This window comes from Pleurodeles waltl, chromosome 5 (assembly GCF_031143425.1).
Source record: "Pleurodeles waltl isolate 20211129_DDA chromosome 5, aPleWal1.hap1.20221129, whole genome shotgun sequence".
Lineage (NCBI taxonomy): Eukaryota > Metazoa > Chordata > Amphibia > Caudata > Salamandridae > Pleurodeles > Pleurodeles waltl.
In genome coordinates this window covers 42,855,862-42,878,683 of record NC_090444.1, presented here as the reverse complement: position 1 = coordinate 42,878,683, position 22,822 = coordinate 42,855,862, and the positions used below count along the sequence as shown (strand labels likewise).

Genomic DNA, 22,822 nt, shown 5'->3' with positions numbered 1-22,822 from the left:
TGGGTTGACGGAATCTTCCCCTTGCTAACGCAGGCACCAAACTTCTGCTTCACAAGTCATCTGGGTCCCCTCTCATATTGAGGAGCCTGGTCCCTGGAACACAGGAGCAGGATCCAAGTGACCCTGACAGTCCAGTGGTCCATCTGTCCAAATTTAGTGGAGGTAAGTCCTTGCCTCCCCACGCCAGACAGTATTCCTGTGTACTGTGTGAACTGCAGCTGCTAGGGCTTCTGTGCACTCTTACAAGGAATCCTTCATGCACAGCACAGCCCAGGTCCCTAGCACTCCGCATTGCATTGCTCAACTCGCTGAGTTGGCCACCGGCTTCCTGAGACCCTCCTTTGAAGTGCTGAGATGACCACCGTGCTCAGATTTCTTGAACCCCTGTTCAAGTGCTTCTGCGGGTGCTGCCTTCTTCTGCATGAGCTCTCTGTATTGCTGAGTGCCCCCTCTGTCTACTCCTCCAAGGGGCAACCTCCTGGTCCTGGCGTCACCCATTTTTTTAAACCGTGACCTTTGCAGCTAGCTTGCTTATGGTCTTTCTGTGCGGAAACAACTTTGCATCCTCCAGCACGCCGTGGGACATCTTCTGTGCTAAGGAGAAGCTCCTGGCATCTTCCATTGTTGCAGAATCTTCGGCTTCTTCTACCCAGAGGTAGCCCTTTTGTACCTTCATCCGGAGTTTAGTAGGCTCCTGCCCCCCTGGACACTTGCATGACTCTTGGACTTGGTCCCCTTCCTTCATAGGAATCCGTCTTCAGTGCTTTGCAGTCAGTTGTTGTCTTTGCAGAATCTCCTATCACAACTTTAGTGTGTTTTTGGGGAAGTAGGGTTCTTTTACTCCTACTTTTCAGGGTCTTGGGGTGGGGTACTTTGGACACACTTAGTGTATTCTTACACTCCCAGCGACCCTCTACAAACGACATTAGGCCTGGGGTCCCTAAGTGGTTTGCATTTCACTTTCTTAGTATATGGTTTGTGTTGCCCCTAGGCCTATTGCATCCTATTGTATTCTACAGTGTTTGCACCACTTTTCTAACTGTTTACGTACCTGGTTTTGGTTTGAGTGTATATTTTTTGTATTTTACTTACCTTCTAAGGGAGTGTATCCTCTGAGATATTTCTGACACATTGTCACTAAAATAAAGTACCTTTATCTTTAGTAACTCTGAGTATTGTGTTTTCTTATGATATAGTGCTATATGATATAAGTGGTATAGTAGGAGCTTTGCATGTCTCCTAGTTCAGCCTAAGCTGCTCTGCTATAGCTACCTCTATCAGCCTAAGCTTCTAGAACACTACTAATCTACTGATAAGGGATAACTGGACCTGGCACAAGGTGTAAGTACCACATGGTACCCACTATAAGCCAGGCCAGCCTCCTACACAGAGGCATTGTGCAAAGTATTTATGCGGCACACAAACTGTAATAAAATAAAAAGACAAATGCCTAAACCAATTTAGAAAGTTATTTGACATCAAAACAACAACAAATTAATCACAAGAACTGGAGTCATGAATCTTTATAGTTTCAGGTTCAAAATAGCACCACGGGCAGAAATATGGTCATCAGCCAGGGGCCTAGGAGTGTACAGGGACATCTTGATGGTTCAGGAATCACTCAGGCTGGGTCAAGATGCAGGCTCAAGATGGTGGGGACCTGTTATGCCCCTGTGCCTCTGAATAGGAGGCCACCTGATTAGCCCTTGGAGTCACTTCTTGTGGCTGTGGGTCCAGGTGTAAAAGCAGGGTGCAATAACAGGGTTGGCCTATGAGGGTTCAAGGCAGGCTACAGGCAGCAAAACGGTCCTTTCCACTACAGTAGGAGTCTGGCAGAGAGCACGACAGGTCACAGCAGCAGGCAGTACTCTGAGAGTCCTTCTGCAGGTCCAATAGTAAACTAAAGTGTGAGACAGAGAGCCTTATTTTTATAAACTTGTGTCCTGCTCCTAGAATGTGGGATATGTTTCTGGAAGGTTTGTTGAGGCTCTGTTAGTTTCCTGTCTCTCTAGGGCTGGCTCCAAGCTGGCTGCAGTGATAATACAGGGTTGTTTGGCCTATTGTGAAGAGACAAGGCACATCCTATTAAGGTGGAAGTGGGGCTTTGTTCAGCTCTGGCCCCCACTAAGCCAGATAATGGCCCAATGAGGCACACATAATCCCATCTTTTGTGAGACTGTCTGGGAGGAATTCACAAATTCTAACTGTCAGCTACACCCAGCCATGTGACCCAAGACAGGCTACAGGCACAAAGGGCTTAGGGAAGTAGAATGCCAGCTTTCTAAAAGTGACATTTTCAAAACTGTAATGATAAATCCAACTTTACCATTAAAGATGGTTTATCATTGCAATTCCATAGGTACCAAATATAACAGATTACCCGCTCTAATTTAGGAATTACAATTTATAATGCAATAAGGAATCTTGAATGTTATCCTATGCGAAGGGTGGGGATCCACAGTAGTGAAAAGTGAATTTTAGAGTTTTCACTACCAGGGCATGTAAAACATGATTGTGCATGTCCTGCATTTTAATTACCCAGCACCCTGCCCTAGGCCTACCTAGGGCCAACCTTAAGGGTAACATATGCAATAAAAGGGGTGTTTAAGACTAAGCAAGGAGGGTTTAAATGCCAAATCGACCTGGCAGTGTGAAACTGCATTCAGGCTGCAATGACAGGCCAGGGACATGTTTAGGAGGTCTGCTTAAGTGGGTGGGACAATAAGAGCTGAAGGCCCACTTGTAGCATTTAATTTAAAGGCTGTTGTTATATGTTATATCATACTAGGGCCTTACAAGTACATCAAATATGAATTTGCAGTCTCTGCCAATCAAACCATGTTTTAAGGAGAGAAACAAGCAATTTAACACTGGTTAGCAGAGGCAAAGTGTACAGAGTCCTAAGGCCAATTAAAACCAATTTAGCAAATAACAAATGCAAGGTAAGGACAAAATGTTTGAGGGTGACACAGCAGAAAGAACCATTTCCAAAATCACTCCCCTCTAGCCTAAAGCCACGGGGGATTAATCAATACCTTGATGGACTTTCCTGCTTAGACAATAGAACATGGAGAATGGCCCTCTACTGTAGAGGTTGCTGGCAGTTGTATGCCCCTCTGAATTCTGTTGGGCCCCTCTGTCCTCACTCTCCTGATCCATTGAACTGACCCATGAGGAACCTTTCTCCTCAACTGGAGACCCCATATGTGTAGCACCTAACCTTAACCTGCTCACAGATGCACCCAATAGGCAGACAGTACCACCATTACGAACAAAGTGATGTTGGTTATTCCACCCCTTTTATGAGATTTCTGTGCCAACCAAAGGAAAACTCTGCCCTTAAGGACACCAACCAACAGAGGTCACAGACAGCTGTCAATGTCAAGAACTAGGCTCCACCCCACCCCCCCGGGGCTTCTGTCCTCTGAGGTTTCTCAGAATGGGGGACAACAGCTCCAGGTCTTAGACACCCTTTTCCCACTCTCCTTCCCAGGGATTGTAGCCTGAGACTGGTCACTAATTCAAGGATCTGATCCCTGAGGATGAACAGGAGTCGAGGGTGAGTCTTTTCTTCCCCTCCATCTTGGCCACTTTGCCCTCTGTTCATGAGTGGTTTGTCCAGATGTCTGAGCTTTTATAGCACCTAAGGCTTTCTCCCACCCTACCTCTTCTGTCACCAGTGGAAACTCATTCCCCGATATACATCAATGGGCATCAGGGGACTAACTATGACCCTTCTCTGAATCACATCCCTACCCCACTCCAGGGCTACCAGGGGCATGGGGTGGACAAATACCTGCCCCTCAATCTGTTACCGTACTCACTGGCTGGACAAAGTATCCCTCAGAGAAGTAACAGGGACCCCAATCACCTTGACGTGGTAGAAGTGCTGACTTCAATCCTCAGTGATATCCAGCCTACCCTCTGAATTCCCTCACATTGGAACTCTTTCCTTCCCACTTAAAATGAGAATGATGTAGGTCTTCCTTGACCTCCCCCTAACTCTGCGGGGTGGAACTTAACTACCTTTCTGGGAGTCTGATCCAGGTGGTTCACCTCCTCAGCAAGCTTGATCTGGTCCTCTACATCTAGTATTAGGAGTGGGCACGTCCTCACTGTGGGCATGTACATCTACAAGCTACCTTGTGTACACTCACAGTTACCTCATATGCTTCTTTATGTCATCTCCCCCCACACAAATGGGCATCAGGTCTTTGGGTATGTGGATTCCTACCTTTCCAGTAGACACTGTTGATTTGCTCTGAACAATTAATGTTGGACTTCACTTGCTTGGTGTGCTGTCCAGCTCCTTCATGTTTTTCTCTTGCTCCAATAGTAGCCTCTTTTTCACCAGGGCCCTCCCAGGCTCAGCCTTCCTCTTCTTCAACTTTAGTTTGGCATGCTCCAACTTGAGTTTTGCTCCTCCCTCCTGTCCTCCAGTTCCCGTGGAGAAAGGATGATGGCAGACACATGGCTTTCTGCTCCATCCTGGGTGTCTGGGTCATCTTCTGGGGTTGAGTGGCTCAGGACCCTGGTCTAGGTCATTTCCCTCCTCCTCGTCTGCTGGTGCTCCCACTTCATTGTCCTCTATTGCATCCTCCTCTAAGGTGGCCTGCTATCTCTGCACCTCCTCAAAGGTCCTGAGGGATACATGGAGATCCAGCTTTATAGCCTTCCTGTCTGCCTTCAGTCCTATCTGTTTTCAGAGTTTAGCAGCTTAGCCTTAGTGAAGCTGAGAAAACTACAGGAATCCATCTCAATGGAACAAAAAGGATGATTGGGCTCTTGAATTCAGAAAAGGGGCAAAAATAGCCAATTGAAAAACTAAGGAAGAATTTATAAAGGGGTTAAATTATATATCTGTCATTTTTGTGTAGCACAAAACACAATATAGTACTGCTCAAATAAAAGTTCTGATCCACACTGTTAGACTTTAATGTGAGAAACTGAAACTTTAGTTGACTAGGGTGTGAGCCCTGGACAAGCAACAACTGCAATCTCTTGCAAGGTATACCACAAAAAGTCAATAAATTAACCTGTGCTTAACCCTGGGTATATTGGCACACAGACCAGTCAGGGTTAACTTGAAGTATTTATGCAGCACACACACAGTCATAAAGTGAAAATACACACAAAACAAATGTTAAACCAATCTACAAAAACAGAGTCAATTTTGACAAATGATTTCACATCAAAACAACAGCAATTCAATCAGAAGAGCTTGAGTTATGAATCTTTGAAGTTTAAGGATATCTGGTCACCTTTAGAACCACAACCAAGGGTGCAGGAGTGTCTGGAGACATCTTGGGGGTTCAAGACTCACTCGGGCTGGATCCAGGTGTCGGTTAAAGATGCTGAGAGCCTGTGATGTCCCTGTGGTTCTAAACAGGTTCTGAAAAGGAGGACAGGAAACTAGCACTTGGAGTCAATTCGTGTGACCATGGGGACAGGTATAGAAGCAGGGCTCAGCAGCAAGGCTTGCCACTGAGTTTTCAAAGGAAGATCTAGACAGCAAAGCAGTAGTTTCAGGTACAGCAGACGTCTGACAGTGTGTACAGCAGGTTATAGCAATAGGCAGTCCTCTGAGAGTCCATCCGCATGTCCAGTGGTAAACTGAAGTGTGAGTCAGAGATCCCTATTTTTAACCCTAATGACCTGCTTTGAGAAGGTGGAAGGAGTTTCTGGAAATTTTCTTTGAAATTCTGGGAATTTCCTGCATCCCCTGCCCTGGCTCCAAACTGGCAGCAGTGATGATACAGGGCCATTAGGCCTATTATGAGGAGACAGGGCACAGTTTATTCAGGTGCAAATGGGGATATGCTCAGCTCTGCCCTCCATCACACAAGATGATGGGCCATTGAGGCACACCGAATCCCACTATTGTGTGACTGTCAGGGATGAATTCACAAAGTATATCAGCTACACCCAGACATGGGACCCAAGACAGCAAAATGCCAACTTTCTAAAAGTGGCATTTTCAAAATTGAAATGCTCAATCTGACTTTACAATGAAAGGGGAGTTTAGCATTGCAATTCCACAGGTACCAACCATGGCACATCTACCTCCGCTCATTTAGGAATTATAGCTTATTAAATGTAATAAGGAATCTCCACTGTAATCCTATGGGAGGGGTAGGCCTCACAGGATTGAAAAACTAATTTTGGAATTTTGCCCCTACTTTTTAATTACACAGCACCCTGCCCTGTATGACCTATATTATGGGTGGTTTATATGTAATAAAAGGAGATTGTAAGACTTTGCAAGGGGGTTTACATTCCTAGTCAACATGACAGCATGACACTGCATTCAGGCTGCAATGGCAGGCCTGAAACATGTTTAGGAGGGCTATTTATGTGGGTGGCACAATACGTGCTAACGGCCCACTACTAGCATGTAATTTACAGGCTCTGGGTATACTTTATACCACTCTACAAGAGACTTACAAGTAAATCAAATACACTAATTGGGTATATGACAGTCAAACCGTGTTTTAGGTAGAGAACACTGTAGCACTAGTTAGAAGTGGCAAATTCAGAGAATCGTAAGGCCAGCAAAAATGAATTTCAGCAGCAAAAACATTGCCCAACGACCTGTATGGCATGGCCCTTAACTTCCTTTGGGATGAACAATTATTAAAGGGGATTTGAATTCAGTGATGGACACCTGCATAGATACCTCTCAATGACAGACAACCTCCTTGCTAGCAAAATGAATACATTCCCTAGGCCTCAGAAACACGTGGCGAACAAACATGACACCCACAGGAGACTGAATCTACTCAAACCGGTCCTCGGTTGATTGCAAGTAGCTGAGATTAGATCCATCATTTCATCCATCACCCTGTTATTTTTTGCATTTCTATCCAAAATACATCAGGTATGCTGAGATGTGGGCCCCAGTCTCACTGTGCCACTGGAGCCAAGCTGTGCCTCGCTGAAAAGCACTAACTAATGTGAAACGGGTCCTCTGTTGCTGGTGTTCAGTTTCAGAAAGGACCTGACCTGGAAGATCGGGGTGGGCTGATTGCATGAGGTACATGGTGCAGACTGATATTCATGTGGCTGGGTACAAACTGTGGTGATATTCTGGGTGAAAATGATGGATTGGTGTATGGTCTGAATGACTGTCACTCGCCAACATTATTAATTCATGCATTACATCCATCACCTTGTTTTTTTTTTTTTTTATAATTATTTTGGCAGCAGATTATTGCAAGTCTAAGCTTGACTGTCTCCTTTTCCCAGTCACAGAACCATTGTCCCTCAAGGGATCTCCAATCAATTATCTGTCCCAATGTGCCTGGGGATTTCTGTGGGAGGAAAAAGGGCCATATGGCGATTGAATCCCTGGTATCTGGTGGATATGCAGTGCTTTAAATTCCTGCTTCAGGAGATGCAGTCCTATTTTAAGTTCTAAACTGCTTTGGAGAAATTCACAGTAATCTTTGAGAGGCTAGGTAGACAGCTTTACACAGTAAAGGCAGAGCTTGCCTTGCATTTATAACATAACCAGGCTATAGCGAATATCTTGTCTGGAAACAAACCTACTCCTTCTTGAACCCAGATATAGACAAACAAAAGAAAAACAGACTTGCTTCCAACTCAAATTGGACAGGGCCTCTTTGAACTGACTTTGTTTTGAAGCATCCAGGGAATTCTGGATCACCCCTACAAGATGGGTATACTAGTGGGATAATAAATCTGGGATGCTGCTTTATTGCCTGGTGACCTGAGACACAAGTTTGAAACTGTTTCTGGAGATTCGGGGTCCATTGAGAGAGGAGTTGCATACCTCTTCCGAGACTGCGCCTCCTTTTGCTTCTTATTATCAAGAGCTATATACTCATCAACAGCGTTCTCACCTTCTTGATGCTGATACACTAAAGTATTCAAAAATTAAATGACTTAAATTCTTGAATAATTCTCAACCATGATAGTTAATTGAAGCTGCACCTCTGTGGATTATTTATCACACTGTGCTAGTTTGGACTCAGCCTATTTACATCAGTCTAGATTCAAATCCAATGCAAACAGTCCAGCCTGAACTGCTAGGAGAGATTATCCCTGAACGGAACAGGGCTGGTTTTGCCGTTTGTTAGTGTTCATCAGCCAGTTACAGCATGGTTCCAGTCACAAAGTGCGTGCAGCACCCATGTCGGGATATACTCATCCCACTTAGAGTGACACACTAAAGTCTTTAAAAAGTACTAAGTGGAATTCTTCAAATATTTTCAGCCACCGGTAATTACTCAGGGCCACATTGCAGCCCTTTATTATTTGCAAACTAATCTTGACTGTGTTCCAGTAGGAACAGCCCAGCTCAATCTGCCGGGCCAGGTCCTCCCTGTAACAGAACACAAGTAACCAAGGACGGCTATTAAGGCTCATCAGTCAGGAATAGTGGGGTTTCAGTGACACAGTGGCATGGGACCCACGTCTGTGCATACACGTCCTACTTAGGGTGACACACTAATGTTTACACAAAAGTGATGGATGGAATGCTTGAATTATACTCAGACACTAGTAATTACTCAAGGCCGCATCCAAGCCCATTATTTTTTACACACAATGCCACCTCAGTTTGGCCCAACCAAATGCAAATCAGTCTTTAGCCTGTTCCTATAGGAACAGTCCATCTTAAGCTGCTAGGCCAGGTCTTTCCTGAAATGAAACACAAGCCACAAAGGTACAGCTACACCCTTGTTAAGGCTGAGCAGACAGGGATAGCTTGTTCCCGTGGCACAGTGTACAAAAGACCCATGTCCGGTCAGATTTGTTACACTTAAAGTGACATATTAAAATATATAAATAAGTGCTAGATGGAAATCCTAAATTAATCTCAGCCACTGTTAATTACTTGAGGCTGCATCCCAATGCCACCTCACGCTGGACCAGGATGGTTGAGATTAATCCAAGCATCCATCCATCAATGTTTTGTATTCCTTAATCAAGAATAAACAGTGTGTCATATCACAGGGTGATACATCAAAGGTTTTCCCTTAAAAAGCAGTGAGCATCTAATGCAAATTATGTTACCCCTGAAATACATAGACTTTTTATACCCAGTTGCATGCAGGTATCAATGGAAATCATGTGACAAAACCTGAAATGTTTATATCATTGAAGGTGTACAGAGATCTCTGGAGGCTCAGAAGTCATTGGAGAAAAGGACAAGAGATCTAAACTCTCCTTAATTGAGCTAGCTTTTTGAGAACCATCACTTAGGGCTGCCAAGTACAAGAAAAAGACTTAATACATCAGAGGCTAGTACAACCTCTATAGCTACGGTTAACAAGAGAAACAAAATGGCATTGTCTTTGAAGGTAATACAACAGCAAATAGGTGCAACATTTCATAAGCAATCCTGAGCAGACCACTTCCCCATCACTGCTTGTTCCAGCTAAGTGTATGGGTCTACACCCTGATCACCCATGGAGACCCTAATGCTGCATCATCCAACAACAAACTATACACATGCTCTTTAAACCTGTTTAACTAATATATAATTATTCATAGTTTAAACATGTATAACATATATGTGTGCATTTGTCTGTGTCTTCATGTGTGTCTGTGTGTGTGTGTGTGTATGTGTATATATATATATATATATATATATATATATATATATATATATATATATTAATGTCATTCCATGCTTAACATGTTCATAGGTCATTGCATAGCTCCTAGATAAGTTATTACATCAGATACTTATGAATCTCTGTTCTCATTTCATATCACACTTTGTCTACTCATCACCATATGTCATGGCTCTATCAATCTATCCTCCATTCCCACTCTAGCTCATCCCAAATCCATTCTACTACTTTTATCTCCTAAATAACCTCTGTCTAAGCTCTTTACTCCTCTTCCACATCTAACTCACCCAAATCTCACTTTACTACCATGATCTCCCAAACAACCCTACTAAATTTTCCCTCATTTATCTCAGCCTGCTACTATGATCTCCCTAACCCTTTCCACAGACTCTTCCCTCCTCCACCCCCCCTAACTCACCCCAAGACTAAATCCTATTACCATAAACTCCCAATTAACACTTCTGGATTCTTCCCTCCTCCACCCCTCCGTTACTCCAGTCAATCCAACTGACAAACTCACATATCCGCAGCTCTAATTAACTCATAATAATACTAAAACTGCACTCATATTTCCCTATACTAATTGACCACTAATTCCTTTTGAGTTCCGGAGTAGCGTGCTACTCACCAAAAAGCGCTTCAACATCTCGTCAGGGGTAGTGAGCGCTATATACATACGATTACAATACAATTACAATACAATACAACAGGGAGAACAACAGCCATCTTGGGTGTGTCTATCCTGTTGCCATGCTAATCTGGGCTGTCCATTGCTCTTCAGTTCCCCCGACCTACAAAACAAATTGGTTTATTTTTCCATTCCATCTAGTTTGCACCTATTGTCCTGACTAGCAGCATTATGGTACCATAGAGTTTAAGAAAAACTGTAAAAAGCACGCTGAGCTAATTAGCATGGTGCACGCACACCATCATTTTGATTGAAAAATACTGACCTGATTCCTCCATGGTCAGCCCTTTGGATTTTTCTTGCACTATATTTTGTCTTCATCTGAATGGATTTGTTACAGGCTTCTTCCTGCTGCCAAATGGACACTATGTACCCGATTGTTCTGTTCCAGAATGGGTAGCTGAAGTGCTTAAGCCCTACCCTTCTTTACATAAGGTCTGAAAAGGCTTGTCCCTTGTGAACCGTATTGGGTTTCCTGTCCATGTTGGTAGTGTTTGTGTTTTTGGTCCCACATAACCTTTTTGGTCCCACAGAAACCTTGCAAATTCCTCATATTTTTTAAACGGCTATAGAAGATTTTGTCACTTGAGGTTCTATCTTAGATGAATGGGATATTGCGACTCTTTCAAATATGTTATCTGAACTACAGTGCTATATCGTGTTCAAAAATGAGGATTTGTACTTTGCGAATTATGGAGAAACATTTTTCTGTCATCATCATCATCATCAGTACTTACACAAAACTAGTACATCCATGTGCTGTTTTTAATTATACAGTGTGTGAACACTGCCTAACACCACCTGTAGGGATTCCCCAACAAAATATGAAAAAGTTTCCTTATTTTTCTGGCTGTTCATGTCCTCACAGACCACATTTCTTTTTGTTATCGGCTTTTACTACCTCCAGCAAACAAAAATGTGCTAACACAAACTAAACGGATCTAATATGATTCCTTTGTTTTCCAGTTGATACTGACAGGCTATGAATACTGGAAAGAAAATATTAACTTGTAATCAATTTAGGGTACACAACACTGGCATTTCCAAGGCTTTGATGCTTTATTTAGGGCTTGTCTTATACCCCGACAAATAAAACAGTACGACAGACTACGTGTCATGAATTGACTAGTTTTCAAAACTTAAACACACCTGGCATTCTCTCTGTTGTACAGTTTAACAACTGGCAACAATACATGAATCTCACGTAAAGCCATTTTAATGAAATGGTGTAGATTGGTGCACATAACTCTTCACTTTGAGGTTCAGATGGGTGGTTAGTGTGGTCCATATACACTAATGGCTGCAACTCCTGATTTTTAAACTACTACATAGGTTGTACAGCTAGCAGACCAGACCCCTGTTATGTTCAGTCGCAACAATCAGGTGTAGTAACTACATAGAGTGTACATAAGTTAAGCTAGCAATGGTTAGAACATTCCACCTTGTCAGCTCTTGAGCAACACTTGACACTTCTTTACACTTTTTTCACACAGTATGGATTTAGAAGTATTTGTATTAGGTCCTTGCTATTCTGAACCTTTTTATATGTTATTTATAATGAATTTTGGAAGGTTTCACAACAGGAAGCTGCTGAAAGTTTGTGTCAAATTGCTGGGGAAAATGTACAAAAAGCATTGGTTGTTGTCAATAATAATATAACTACATTGTCTACCCACATACATTCATTAAATAATGTTGTGTCGTCTGCATTTGATGTCATATACAGTAAAATTATATGTTTGTACTTTCACAGGGTCAAAGTCAATTAAGATCAATGTTGCAGTTGAGTAGGACATTGCAGGTTTTAAAATCAAACAGAGTAACACAGAACTATTTGAATGTAAAAGTATTATCTTTGCATTATAATCTTTCACATATACAATACGTAATGGCAAAAAAGGTACTACTTATACTATGCTTAATATAGACCATTCAGAGAAACTGCCCCTGACAGTAGCGGAAATGTCTTCGGATATATTGTTAACCCATGGATACAAGTAGGCAGATACAAACAGATGGGTGGGAGTATTTTGCACGAAACCTGGTTTCTTCATTTCAATTGCAAATGCATACCTGGAAACAGAGAGGTATTTCTTAATGGGAACAAATGTGGAATTTCCTTGGGACATTCAATAATTTATAAAGAGATAACACTGCATGGAGCATGCAATGCGTCCATGGCTAACTTAGGGTGTTATTTGAAGGAAATTCCCACATTTATGGTTAAACCATTTCTTTTATTACTTAACAGTGGACGTTACTTGCTTCTGAATGACCAAGATTGTTGTGGAATGCACCAGGCATCCCTTCCATTCAAACTTTTTCTAGGGTTGTGACTTGCTGTATGACTTTCTTTCATCCTCCTTTACACAGTTGTGGTCAACAGTCCCTATTTCGGAAATTAACTTAATAAGTTAAGCCATATGAAAGTTTATTATTTTAAAACGTGGCACCAACATCTGCCTAAAATGTTTTTCATCCCCAAGTTGCCAGATATTCCTCAGAAGTACAATCGCTTCTACATACTAATTTGCACTGCAGTTCGGTGAACATGTGCACTGCATTTGTAATTATTCTAATACCGCTGGAGTAGCACACTCTTCAAAATGATTGGGTCTTTATTTGTCTTCAGATTCTCAAGTGGTTTTGGAGGCATTCCTTGTGTGCTCTTTCTTATGATCTCTATTTTGTTTCTATTTTTGTTGCTCTGCAATGGGTGTTTCACAAGGCCAAATGGTGATGGAACTGCCCCTTGACCTTCTTTGTTGTAAACAAATGATTTAGGGCTTTGAAGTGTCTTATCAGAGGTCCTTATCCATCTGGCCTGTGTGACTTCAAGGTACTCAGCCTGTGTCTGTGATGGTAGGTAATTATTTACTTTGCGGCTGTAGCTGTAGTGCTGCAGGGGTCCTGTATGTGAGGCTTTGGTCTTCAAAGGATACTTCCATGTTTACTGCATCTGATGTGTAACCTTGGCTCCTTGGCGCTGCTTGCCAAATCATGTTAGGATGTGTTTACGCTAAAAGGGGAGTTTAAACATTTGTCATTACTGAGCCTCTCACTGTGGCTCTGGCATCGAGGCTGTAGGCAAGTGCAGGGGAAGATAGGGAGGGAGCGTGAGGAAGGATTACTGAGACATGGAGACACACAGGAGCCTGTTAGTGGCAGGCCCAGGGGCAATTTCTTTTATTTAATTGAGTTTTATAGGTTTCTCATTTTTAGTTTGTAATTATCCTCCACAGGGTATCCTGGGCATATTGGTATCATCCTTTCACTTATATAGGCAGTATAGATGTCATCACATTGCTTAATACAGTGACAGCAAAGGAATACACAAGATAGTGGACTCCTTATTATAAACAATTTACATCAACTCAAAAAACATCTACAAAAAACATGAAGGATATATTTTTATTATCTACAACTGGTCCCTATTACCTAATCCTTATACAACCAAAGTAGTCCGCATCCATATAATCTATGGGGGGCTGTCATCTGATTTGGGGGTGGTGGCTTGTATCAAACGTTCCCAACTCAGGTGATCCCCAATTGATGAATGGCTGCCGGCAGCCGTTTCAGCCGTAGCAAATTTTCATACTTCAGACGTTCATCTATCTAGGTTCAGTGGAAGGGAAGCTCTCCAATGCATCACAATTAATCTTTTTGCAAGGATCAGTGCCAAATCCATTAATATGATATTGGGTTTGTCAGTCATACTCTGTCAAGTCTGACACAACTGTTGTGATCTCTGACTACCAACATCTAATCCCCATATAGTGCCATATCACGTTAATAAACATTGCCTCATCTGCTTCGCATTTGTGGCAAACCAATGTCGTGTTTGACTAAATAACTTGTAAATGTACAGGAGCAGCTTTGGACTGGCCAATCGGATAATCTGGCAGTGCCCTGATGGGCTTTCTGATAGATCAACGTGTAGGCCGTTTTTAGAGGAACAAGGTATGCACGTTTATTGAAGACATTGACTTTAGAATGCATGTCAGATATTTTTTTAGATGACTTTGAAAGCTTCTAGAGGCCACTGGTAACATTCTTATCTGTGGGTCTACCGCTGACAGCTTGTCGTCCATGCACCCGAGCCTAGCATCTATTTCAGTTCTAGTATGCACAGACAGTTATGCCCCCTCAGGAGTTAACTGCTTCCTATTGACTTAAGCCTTTGACTTTTCCACTCCGGTACCATCACCCACAGCACAATGCATGCCTCAACAGCCACTCCCAAGTTATTATATTTAGTGAATTCAACTTTCTTTTTCTTTTGCTGTTGTTAGGGTTTCAATGTTCAGACCAGTGACCCCTAGAATGGCAGCTACTGGGTGACCTGAGGTGATCTGGGGTAGGGAGGGCTGGGATTAGGGTCGTTTTGCACTATGAACATACGTGTGATGTTAACAAAATCTGTGTCTCCGCCTACTAAGCTACTGGAAAACACTGTTTCTGATTGTAGAGGCAGGAATCATAGGATACACAAAACGTTGCTTTGTACTCTAAATGTAATTATTTTTAAATTCCTCGTCTAGCCAAACTCTAATAAATATAACTTTGACTCAGTAGTTGGGGTGGTAACCCATTCGCAAAGGCAAATGTAAAAAAAGTTAGTTTATTAAAATGTTCTACAAAATAAATTTATTTTCTTAAATATGCATCTATTTCTTTTAGGAAAAACAGGCTGCAAAAAAAATACTTTGTTGAAACACGATACCAGACTTTGTGGCCCACCATCTTTGCAATAGCATCCAATTGTAATTGAGTCACAATTTCTGGCTTACTTCTTGAATATTGATTTGGTAGTTTGAATTCCAACCCACTACAGTTTAGAACTTTGTGAACTGACCTATTTGTATATATTGGTTCATAACATTCCTTTCCATTCACAAAATGTAGGTGTATAATTTGCAACCGCTATTTGTGAATGGATATTTGGCCCTGATGTCCTTCAAGATGATCTCTCATTTCATAATCAACATGAGGCACAGTGAAGAGGAAAGATTTCCATATGATCACTCAACTTGGTGAAGTAGGGAAGCTGGGGTTTACAGGTAATTCTAAATCAGAATTATTGACATATTGCAGTTCATCAGTGTCTGAAAGAGTACACTGTGCTGTCGATAGGGGAATAACCCGCCTTACAGTTAGCTCTGAAGAGAATGTCACCAAGAATCTATATGAAAACACTGTAGACAAAGACAGCTTCCAATGCGGCCTCCCTCTTTTGTGGGGCCTACTGCTCCAGGTTTCAGTATCTAAAATAAATAGATAGAATATGCCACGTCTTGCTCTGGGTATTTGTTGTCAATGCTTTTGCAATTTAGTTGGAGTTGTAAATATAACCGGGCATTAAGCATTATCGTAGTAAAATAGCAGTCTTCTCACTTCTGGCCAGTGCTTAATTTGTAAATAAAAACATGCCGGTGCTCAAAGCCCTCCTCTTAAACATGCAGCTACTGAAATTAAATGTGCAAGCATAAACCTGAAGCTATCTTGGGCCTCTTCCATCCATTAACAGCCACTCCCTGCCTCTTCAGCTCACTCCTGCAGCTTTCAGCTTTCTGCTTTCTCCCATTGTGACGCTCTTTCATTTTTCTCTTCCTCCATTTTTCCTATATGTGTCTTTTTCTCGCAGTAAACGATTGAGGCAGAAAAATAAGCGCCAGCCCTCAAAAATAAATGCCCGCGCTCTGGAATCAACAAGCAAAAGTTAAGCACTGCTTGTGGCCCACCAGGAGTTTCCGAATGCCCAAATGGTCAGATGGTCTTGGTTGTGTTCATGTCATACAATGAATTAACCTTCCTAATATTGTGGTGAATGAGCTACATTTTCCATTACCGATAACACTACCTTCACAATCCTGTCCAGCCCTGCTATTATGTTCAGCTTACATTCTACATTAATCCATGATGGTCATCTGTGATTTATCCATGCCCAGCCGCAGTAGCTCACAATGCAACCTTGGTTTGGATTCCTTACTCGACTGAGTGATTCAGCTTAACAGGTTGCTTTATTCCACATATCTACTACTCATTTTAACATACTCATCTTTATAAAAGCTACTGAATAAAAGTAGGATGCACATTTAAAATGTGCCCTTAAGAAAACATTCTGCAGAGCCATCTTCACATCCTTATTTCGTAGACTGTAGATAACGGGGTTCAGCATTGGAGGGGTCACCGTGTAAAACACAGAGATAAATTTATCCCAATTTTCAGGGTTTTTAGACACTGGCTTCATGTACATGTAGATTGCGGTGCTGTAGAATATGGTGACAATGATCAGATGAGAAGCACATGTGGAGAAGACTTTGAATCTGGCTTTGGAGGAGCGAATTCTTACAACTGTGATAATGATTCGGATGTAGGAGACTGCAGTGAAGAGACACGGTATCAAAAGTATGAAGATTGCTGAACAGAAGATAATCATCTCTGTGACATAAGTGTCCACACATGCCATCTTCAGAAGAGCAGTGGAATCACAAAAAAAATGATTAATTTTAGACCCACATACTGGCAACCGCAGTGTAACAAATGTGCCTGCGAACGCTATTACACTGCCACAAAGCCAGCAGCAAGATGCTAATGTAATGCAAATAGATATACGCATAATGACTGTATAATGCAGGGGAAATGTGATGGCAACATAGCGATCATATGCCATGATTGCAAGAAGCACACATTCTGTACCGCCGAAGAACAATGAAGTGCACATCTGAGCTGCACAACCACTGAAGCTGATCCTACTTCTAACAAGAAGTTGGGCCATCATGTTGGGAACAATCACAGATGCAAAGCAAATGTCCACCAAGGAAAGGTTTCCCAGGAAGAAATACATAGGCATATGAAGCCGAAGGTCACTGATGCAGGCTATGATGTGGCTTATATTTCCAATCAGAGTCATCATGTATACAATCAAAAATAACACAAAGAGAAAAATCCTTACAGTCTGGTCCTGAGATAGGCCAATGAGTAGGAACTCTGTATTGTAGCTTCCATTTTTCATTTCTATTTGCACCACTTTCATATAATCTAAAAAAAAGAAGATAGACCCTTAACAAATACATTGTGCATAAGTAGTGTTTGATCTCATAGAATGCATATAGTAGAGACACATCTTATTAGTGCTGTCGCACAGGCTCTCATTATTCTAATGAGACTACTGGATTTTGAGCAGCAAAATCACCCGCGCTGTGGGAGACTAAGGTGGTCATTATGAACATGACGAAGCATTCAGTAATCAGCATACTGTAGTGGTTCACTGGCTGGAATCTCCCTCTCCTGTGTAAGGGACAAGGGAGTGTTTTTATAATAACACAACAGATGTTCTAAGAAACTGTATCTACGTAAGGATGTGTGTTTTCTACGAATGTTGGAGACTAAACTTGTACCACATTCACTGGAAATGAACCATGCTGTAGCCTTGGAAGAAGCACAGAGTGATCAAGAATGTCTTGACGCTGAAACAGTTAGATAAACGGGAAATAAAATGACCCTAAAAATGGTTATTGTAACAATAATAAGACGAAGCTGATTAAAATATCTAGGTTAAAGTGAACAGCGGCCTAGCGTGTTAAAATGACGTGCATGGAGCTATAACTAAAATGGCTACACAACACCCTCCCCTTGTCGGTTGAAGGTGGTTCAAAGCCTAAAACATATAAAATTGTTACTAAAAGCTCAACCTAAGATATATTTAAAAGCAATGCTAAGGATGACAAGTTGAAGGGGCACGTGAGCATGCTAAGGGACAATTTAAAATATAAGAATGTGGCATAAAACCGAATTTTTTGAAAAGACAAAGTCAATTTGGAAAAGTTCCAATCTATTCTGGGACCATAGAGGACGGGAGATCTTCCACTTCGGCTGATGTTAAAGTTCGAAAGTCATCGCCAAGAAGGATCAAGGAGCAGTTGTGTTCCGTAGCCTCAGCCAAGGTGGCATTTCGTGATGTGCCCAGTGCTGAGTCGAGAGCTACATCCTCCAGGAAGGGCAACTCATAAGTAGCTTCTCGTAGCAAATGCAACCTCAATGCGTATGTCCGGTAATGAACCCTCAGCGACAACATCAACAGATCAGCGTCCAATGTAGGCAAGCGCTGTGTCGAAAGACAGATTTCCAGTGCGTGTTCGAAAGAGCACCAGAGGCACCGAAACACGGGCTGCACACAATGCAAAACCGATCTGAATGACAAAGACCAGCCACACTCCAAATGCTCCAGGAGTGTTGCTCCAAAATACTGCATCATGCGTTCACAACACAGCTGCGCTGATGGGAGCACCTTTATTCCTCCTTGTTGCGGCGTGACAGCCATTGCGCATACAAAATAGCAACAGCAAGATGCCAGCTAATAAAGTCAAAGTTATCGGAAACCCCCCGAAAATACTAGAGAAGATTGAGTGGATTGCTGATGGTATTAAGCCGAATGTGGAGGAGAAGGTGTGAATGAAACCAGAAACAACAGCTTTGAAAAAATATGCAATTCCAGTCGTACTGGACGCATTAAATATTCGTCCCACGAGTTCACCAAAGTGTCTCAGAAACTTTGTATTTAAAAGGGACTGTATTTCTGCTGACGACCTTGCCACCTGAAGTGCGTAGGTCTTGCATGCAGATGTAAGGACCACATGCTTTTGAAACAATAAAGCCTTGAGTCTACTCAACTTGTCAAAATTCACATCTGAACTAGCAATGCGAGGCCAAATGTCAGCTACCTCTTTAATTTTAGGGGGGGAAAAGTACGTTCCCGCAGCATGTAACCACCTTAGAGACCGAAAAAACATAAACTTTTCCGGCTCGCATACCACAACATTCTTCACCATTGAGGAGGACGTAGCTGCCGTTTGAAAGCACCTGGAATGTAGGTCTAATCAAGGGGACTGGAACTCCCTTCAGATAACAAGCTAGGTTTGCTGCAAGGACAGCTGTTTACAAACCATCGAATGGCTGACTAAAGTCTTGCATATCCAAATTCAGCAAATCCTACAACAATGCGGCATACCCGTCTTAAATGTTGTAGCAATTCATCATTAATAAGATAAATGTCATCTGCATAGGACGATGCTTCAGGATCAATCTTGTGCAAGATTGCTGTCACACAAGCTGCGAACAGTCCTGGGCTGTTCTTATACCCCTGAGGTAAACAACAGAATTGTTTCTTAGAGCCTAGTGCACTGAAACTTGTTAAGTCTCTACTCTCAGGCGCTATAATCTGGCAGAAAAAAACATTAGAAATGTCCAGTGTTGTTTTGTATTTTTTACGTACTATATTGTTCATAATAAGTGCTGTGCTATGTGAATTTTGTGTAGCATAAGTACATGTATGACTGGTTAAGTGTCTGTAGTCTAGGACTATTCTATATGAATGGTCTGGTTTAGCTACTGGGAATAACGGATTGTTCATTGGGGAGACACAGGATTCAGTTACACCCTGGTACTCTAATTGTGTGAGTATTTCTCTCACAGGTGCTTTTGCTTTATGTTTTATTGGATCCTGAGTTTGGGGTTGAAGCTCATTTTTGATTGGAATTACATGGTGGGGGGATTCTTTATCCCATCCTACGTGATTGCCGTATAACGCAGGTGCCTGTGCCTGTGCCAAAGCCCAATCAATGCCGTAGGATTCAGCGAGTTCCCCTGGAACAAGGGGTGAGAAAGAATGCTTAATGAAGTCTTATTCATATGGGCAGGTACGGACAAATTCAGGTGGCCAATCTTGTTCGGCCAACAAAACATCATATATGTTTACTACGCGATCCCAAAAGATTGAGTCTATTATGCGCTTAATGTCTCCTTCTAACTGTAGCGTTACTTTGTACACCCTATCAGGCGTGGAGACACGCATGTCCGCAGTTTCTTCTTGTATAATGTCATCAGTTGCTTTCAACTCCAGATGCTCTAGGAGACTCCGGCGAACTATTGTGACCTCTGCCGCGCTGTCTAGCAGAACTAGTGCCCACTTCCTGTTCTTCAAGAGGACCCTCTTCCTGAGTGACATGTCGGACTGTGACTGCTGCCACTTTCTTCTTTTTGAATTGGGGTTTTTGTTGGGCGGGTTTCTCTTCCTTTTTAAGGAGAGATTCCTCTCTCGGTTTCAGGTACTCTGTGTTCTTCGCTCTGATCGCCCTCCTCTCTCATTTTGTTTTCCAGATGAGTCCTGAAAGGAACGAGATTGGCGTGTATCAACATATTGATATCTATCAGGCGTTTTTATATTATCTCAATTTCTGAGATTATATCTATTCTGCGGGGGTCTCCGTATGCGGAGATTCTCCCCTCTCTTTTTTGGAAGTTTGTTGTTTTTTATTCCAGCGTTTCTTATTACCCTCAGGTGCTTGCTTGGGAAAATCTTTATTAGATTTGCCCTGGAATATTGGTTTAGATGGTCTGGCCCCTCAACTGTCTCAACCTATGCTAGAATAGGTCTCTGCAATAATCTTAGGCAGCTTACGTTCCTGATCCTGCTGCAGAACGTCACGGAGCTGCATGCGCACTGCTAGTGCGACTGCTTCCCCTTTAAGGTTACTTAAAATGATTGAGGATACTGTGGCAAAATTGCCCATCAATTGCATCCCAAAATCTAGGACCGGGGCAGCCCCATATTCATCTTGAATTAGCTTTAACACCTCTGGCAGATTGGCAAGTGTTGGTGTACCATGTGCAGTTGTATAGAGCGCAGAAAATACTGTGCTCCAGGTATTACAGTTATCCACTGTAGGGACCATCCCAAAAGGCAAGCACATTGTTAATATCCTATGTTTATCCTGAGGTCCTGTGTGGGGAAATACTGCCTCCAGCGCATTTATTTTTTGTGCTAACCAAAACGGAGTTTCCTCCCGTTTGGCTGGTACTTTACTCATGATTGAAGGTACAGTGGCAGGGTTTATACCTGATGGCGCTGCATGTGGATGTGCTGGAGCAGCATGTGCTGGGTTTGTATTTTATGTTTTCATTACGAATTGTACTAATCATCTATATATTGCTATTAACTCTTTATATAACCGACAAACCTCAGCTACCGCTAAATTTGCAACTGCAGGATGTGGTGTATAGGTGGCCAATAAAGGCCAGGTAGGACCATCGTTACTTAGAGGACCTAACCTTACTGGTAAAATTGTGTTGTAGGGTGCCATCAAGCCAATTATTATGTCCTTGATAAGACAATGATATTTCTAAATATGCGTATGCTCTGTATTGTCCAGGCGCATTTGCAAGAGTATAATGATGAAATTTATTTGTGTTCCCATCAACTGCTGGAAATGTGACCCAAAAATAAAAGAGTTCTGTTCTATAAGCTGCGTGGACATCCACCACAAATGTGACTGAACCCCCCTGGGCCATTAGGCCATTTGCTAATAAATGTGTAGTCAGAGATTGTCTCATATTAACTGCTATTTGTATCTGCTGTGGATTCGCCATCATAGACAGACTATATATTAAGAGAAGGCACACCAAATGGGGTTTTTCCTTTTAAAGTTCAAGCTTGAACAACCTCCAGCCTCAGATAGGATAGCCTACGTAGCTGGGGTGGAAATCCTCAGCAACACGGACGTCTCCGTATACGGTATTGAGGCGTCATTGTATATAATGAAAGAGAGATACTCCGGAGGACCCGAAAATTTGAGCCTGATCAAACGTTGGTGGCGGCATTTCGCATAGGCTCCCATTATTCTAATGAGACTACTGGATTTGGAGCGGTAGTATCGCCCGCGGTGTGGGAGACTAAGCATAACCCACTGCTGGTGACACCTGTCACTCCAATCCGGGTTTTGCTCCGGGTATCTAGTAGTGCCTCATCTCTACCCAAGTATAGAGATGACTGGGCAGCTGAATGCATGACATACTTGGCTTCTCAGGGAAGTCGTGGTCACTCTGGTCACATCTGGTTCTCTCATTTGCAATTCAGTCTCATATATAAATGACAAACAGAAGCAGTATATGTTTCAATAATGAATTTATTAAAACAACTGCATCTTAGATAGTTAAGCGTGAGCTGCAATAACCTGGACAACACAACATGACAGTATTAAAAGTGTGACGAGAAGAGTGAAGCATAAAAACAACTCTATCATATTGTCAGTATGATCAGTGGACTAGCTCCTACCTAGGCTATGATTGATCACAGCATGTTAAGCTCTAATTCTGCCTTTCATATTCCCCTGCGTAGACATCAACCCCCATACCTGAGCAGAGGCATGCAGTCTGCGTTAGCATCTGTAGTGAAGCATTCAGCAATCAGCATACAGTCGTGGTTCACTGGCTGGAATCTCCCTCTCATGTGTAAGGGACAAGGGAGTGTTTTTCTAATAACACAAATGATGTTCTGAGAAAATGTCCCTACGTAAGGAGGTGTGTTTTCTACGAATGTTGTAGACTAAACTTCTACCACGTTCACCTGCAATGTACCGTACTGTAGCCTTGGAAGAAGCACAGAGTGATCAAGAATGTCTTGTTAGAGAACAGAGTGCTGGCCTATGCAGAAACAGTTAGATAAACTGGAAATAAAACAAGACCGTAAAAATAATTA

General features: G+C 42.3%; 1 protein-coding gene across 1 annotated transcript; it reads right to left on the bottom strand.

Annotated features, from left to right (window-relative positions):
- Positions 1-1,779: 1,779 nt before the first annotated feature.
- On the bottom strand, positions 1,780-21,020 carry LOC138296976 (olfactory receptor 2D3-like). Its single transcript, XM_069236492.1, has 4 exons — positions 20,747-21,020; positions 16,342-17,328; positions 7,793-7,880; positions 1,780-1,900 (listed from the first exon to the last, which is right to left on the bottom strand). The coding sequence occupies exons 1-4, from the start codon at positions 21,018-21,020 to the stop codon at positions 1,780-1,782; spliced, it is 1,470 nt and encodes a 489-aa protein (XP_069092593.1).
- Positions 21,021-22,822: the final 1,802 nt, after the last annotated feature.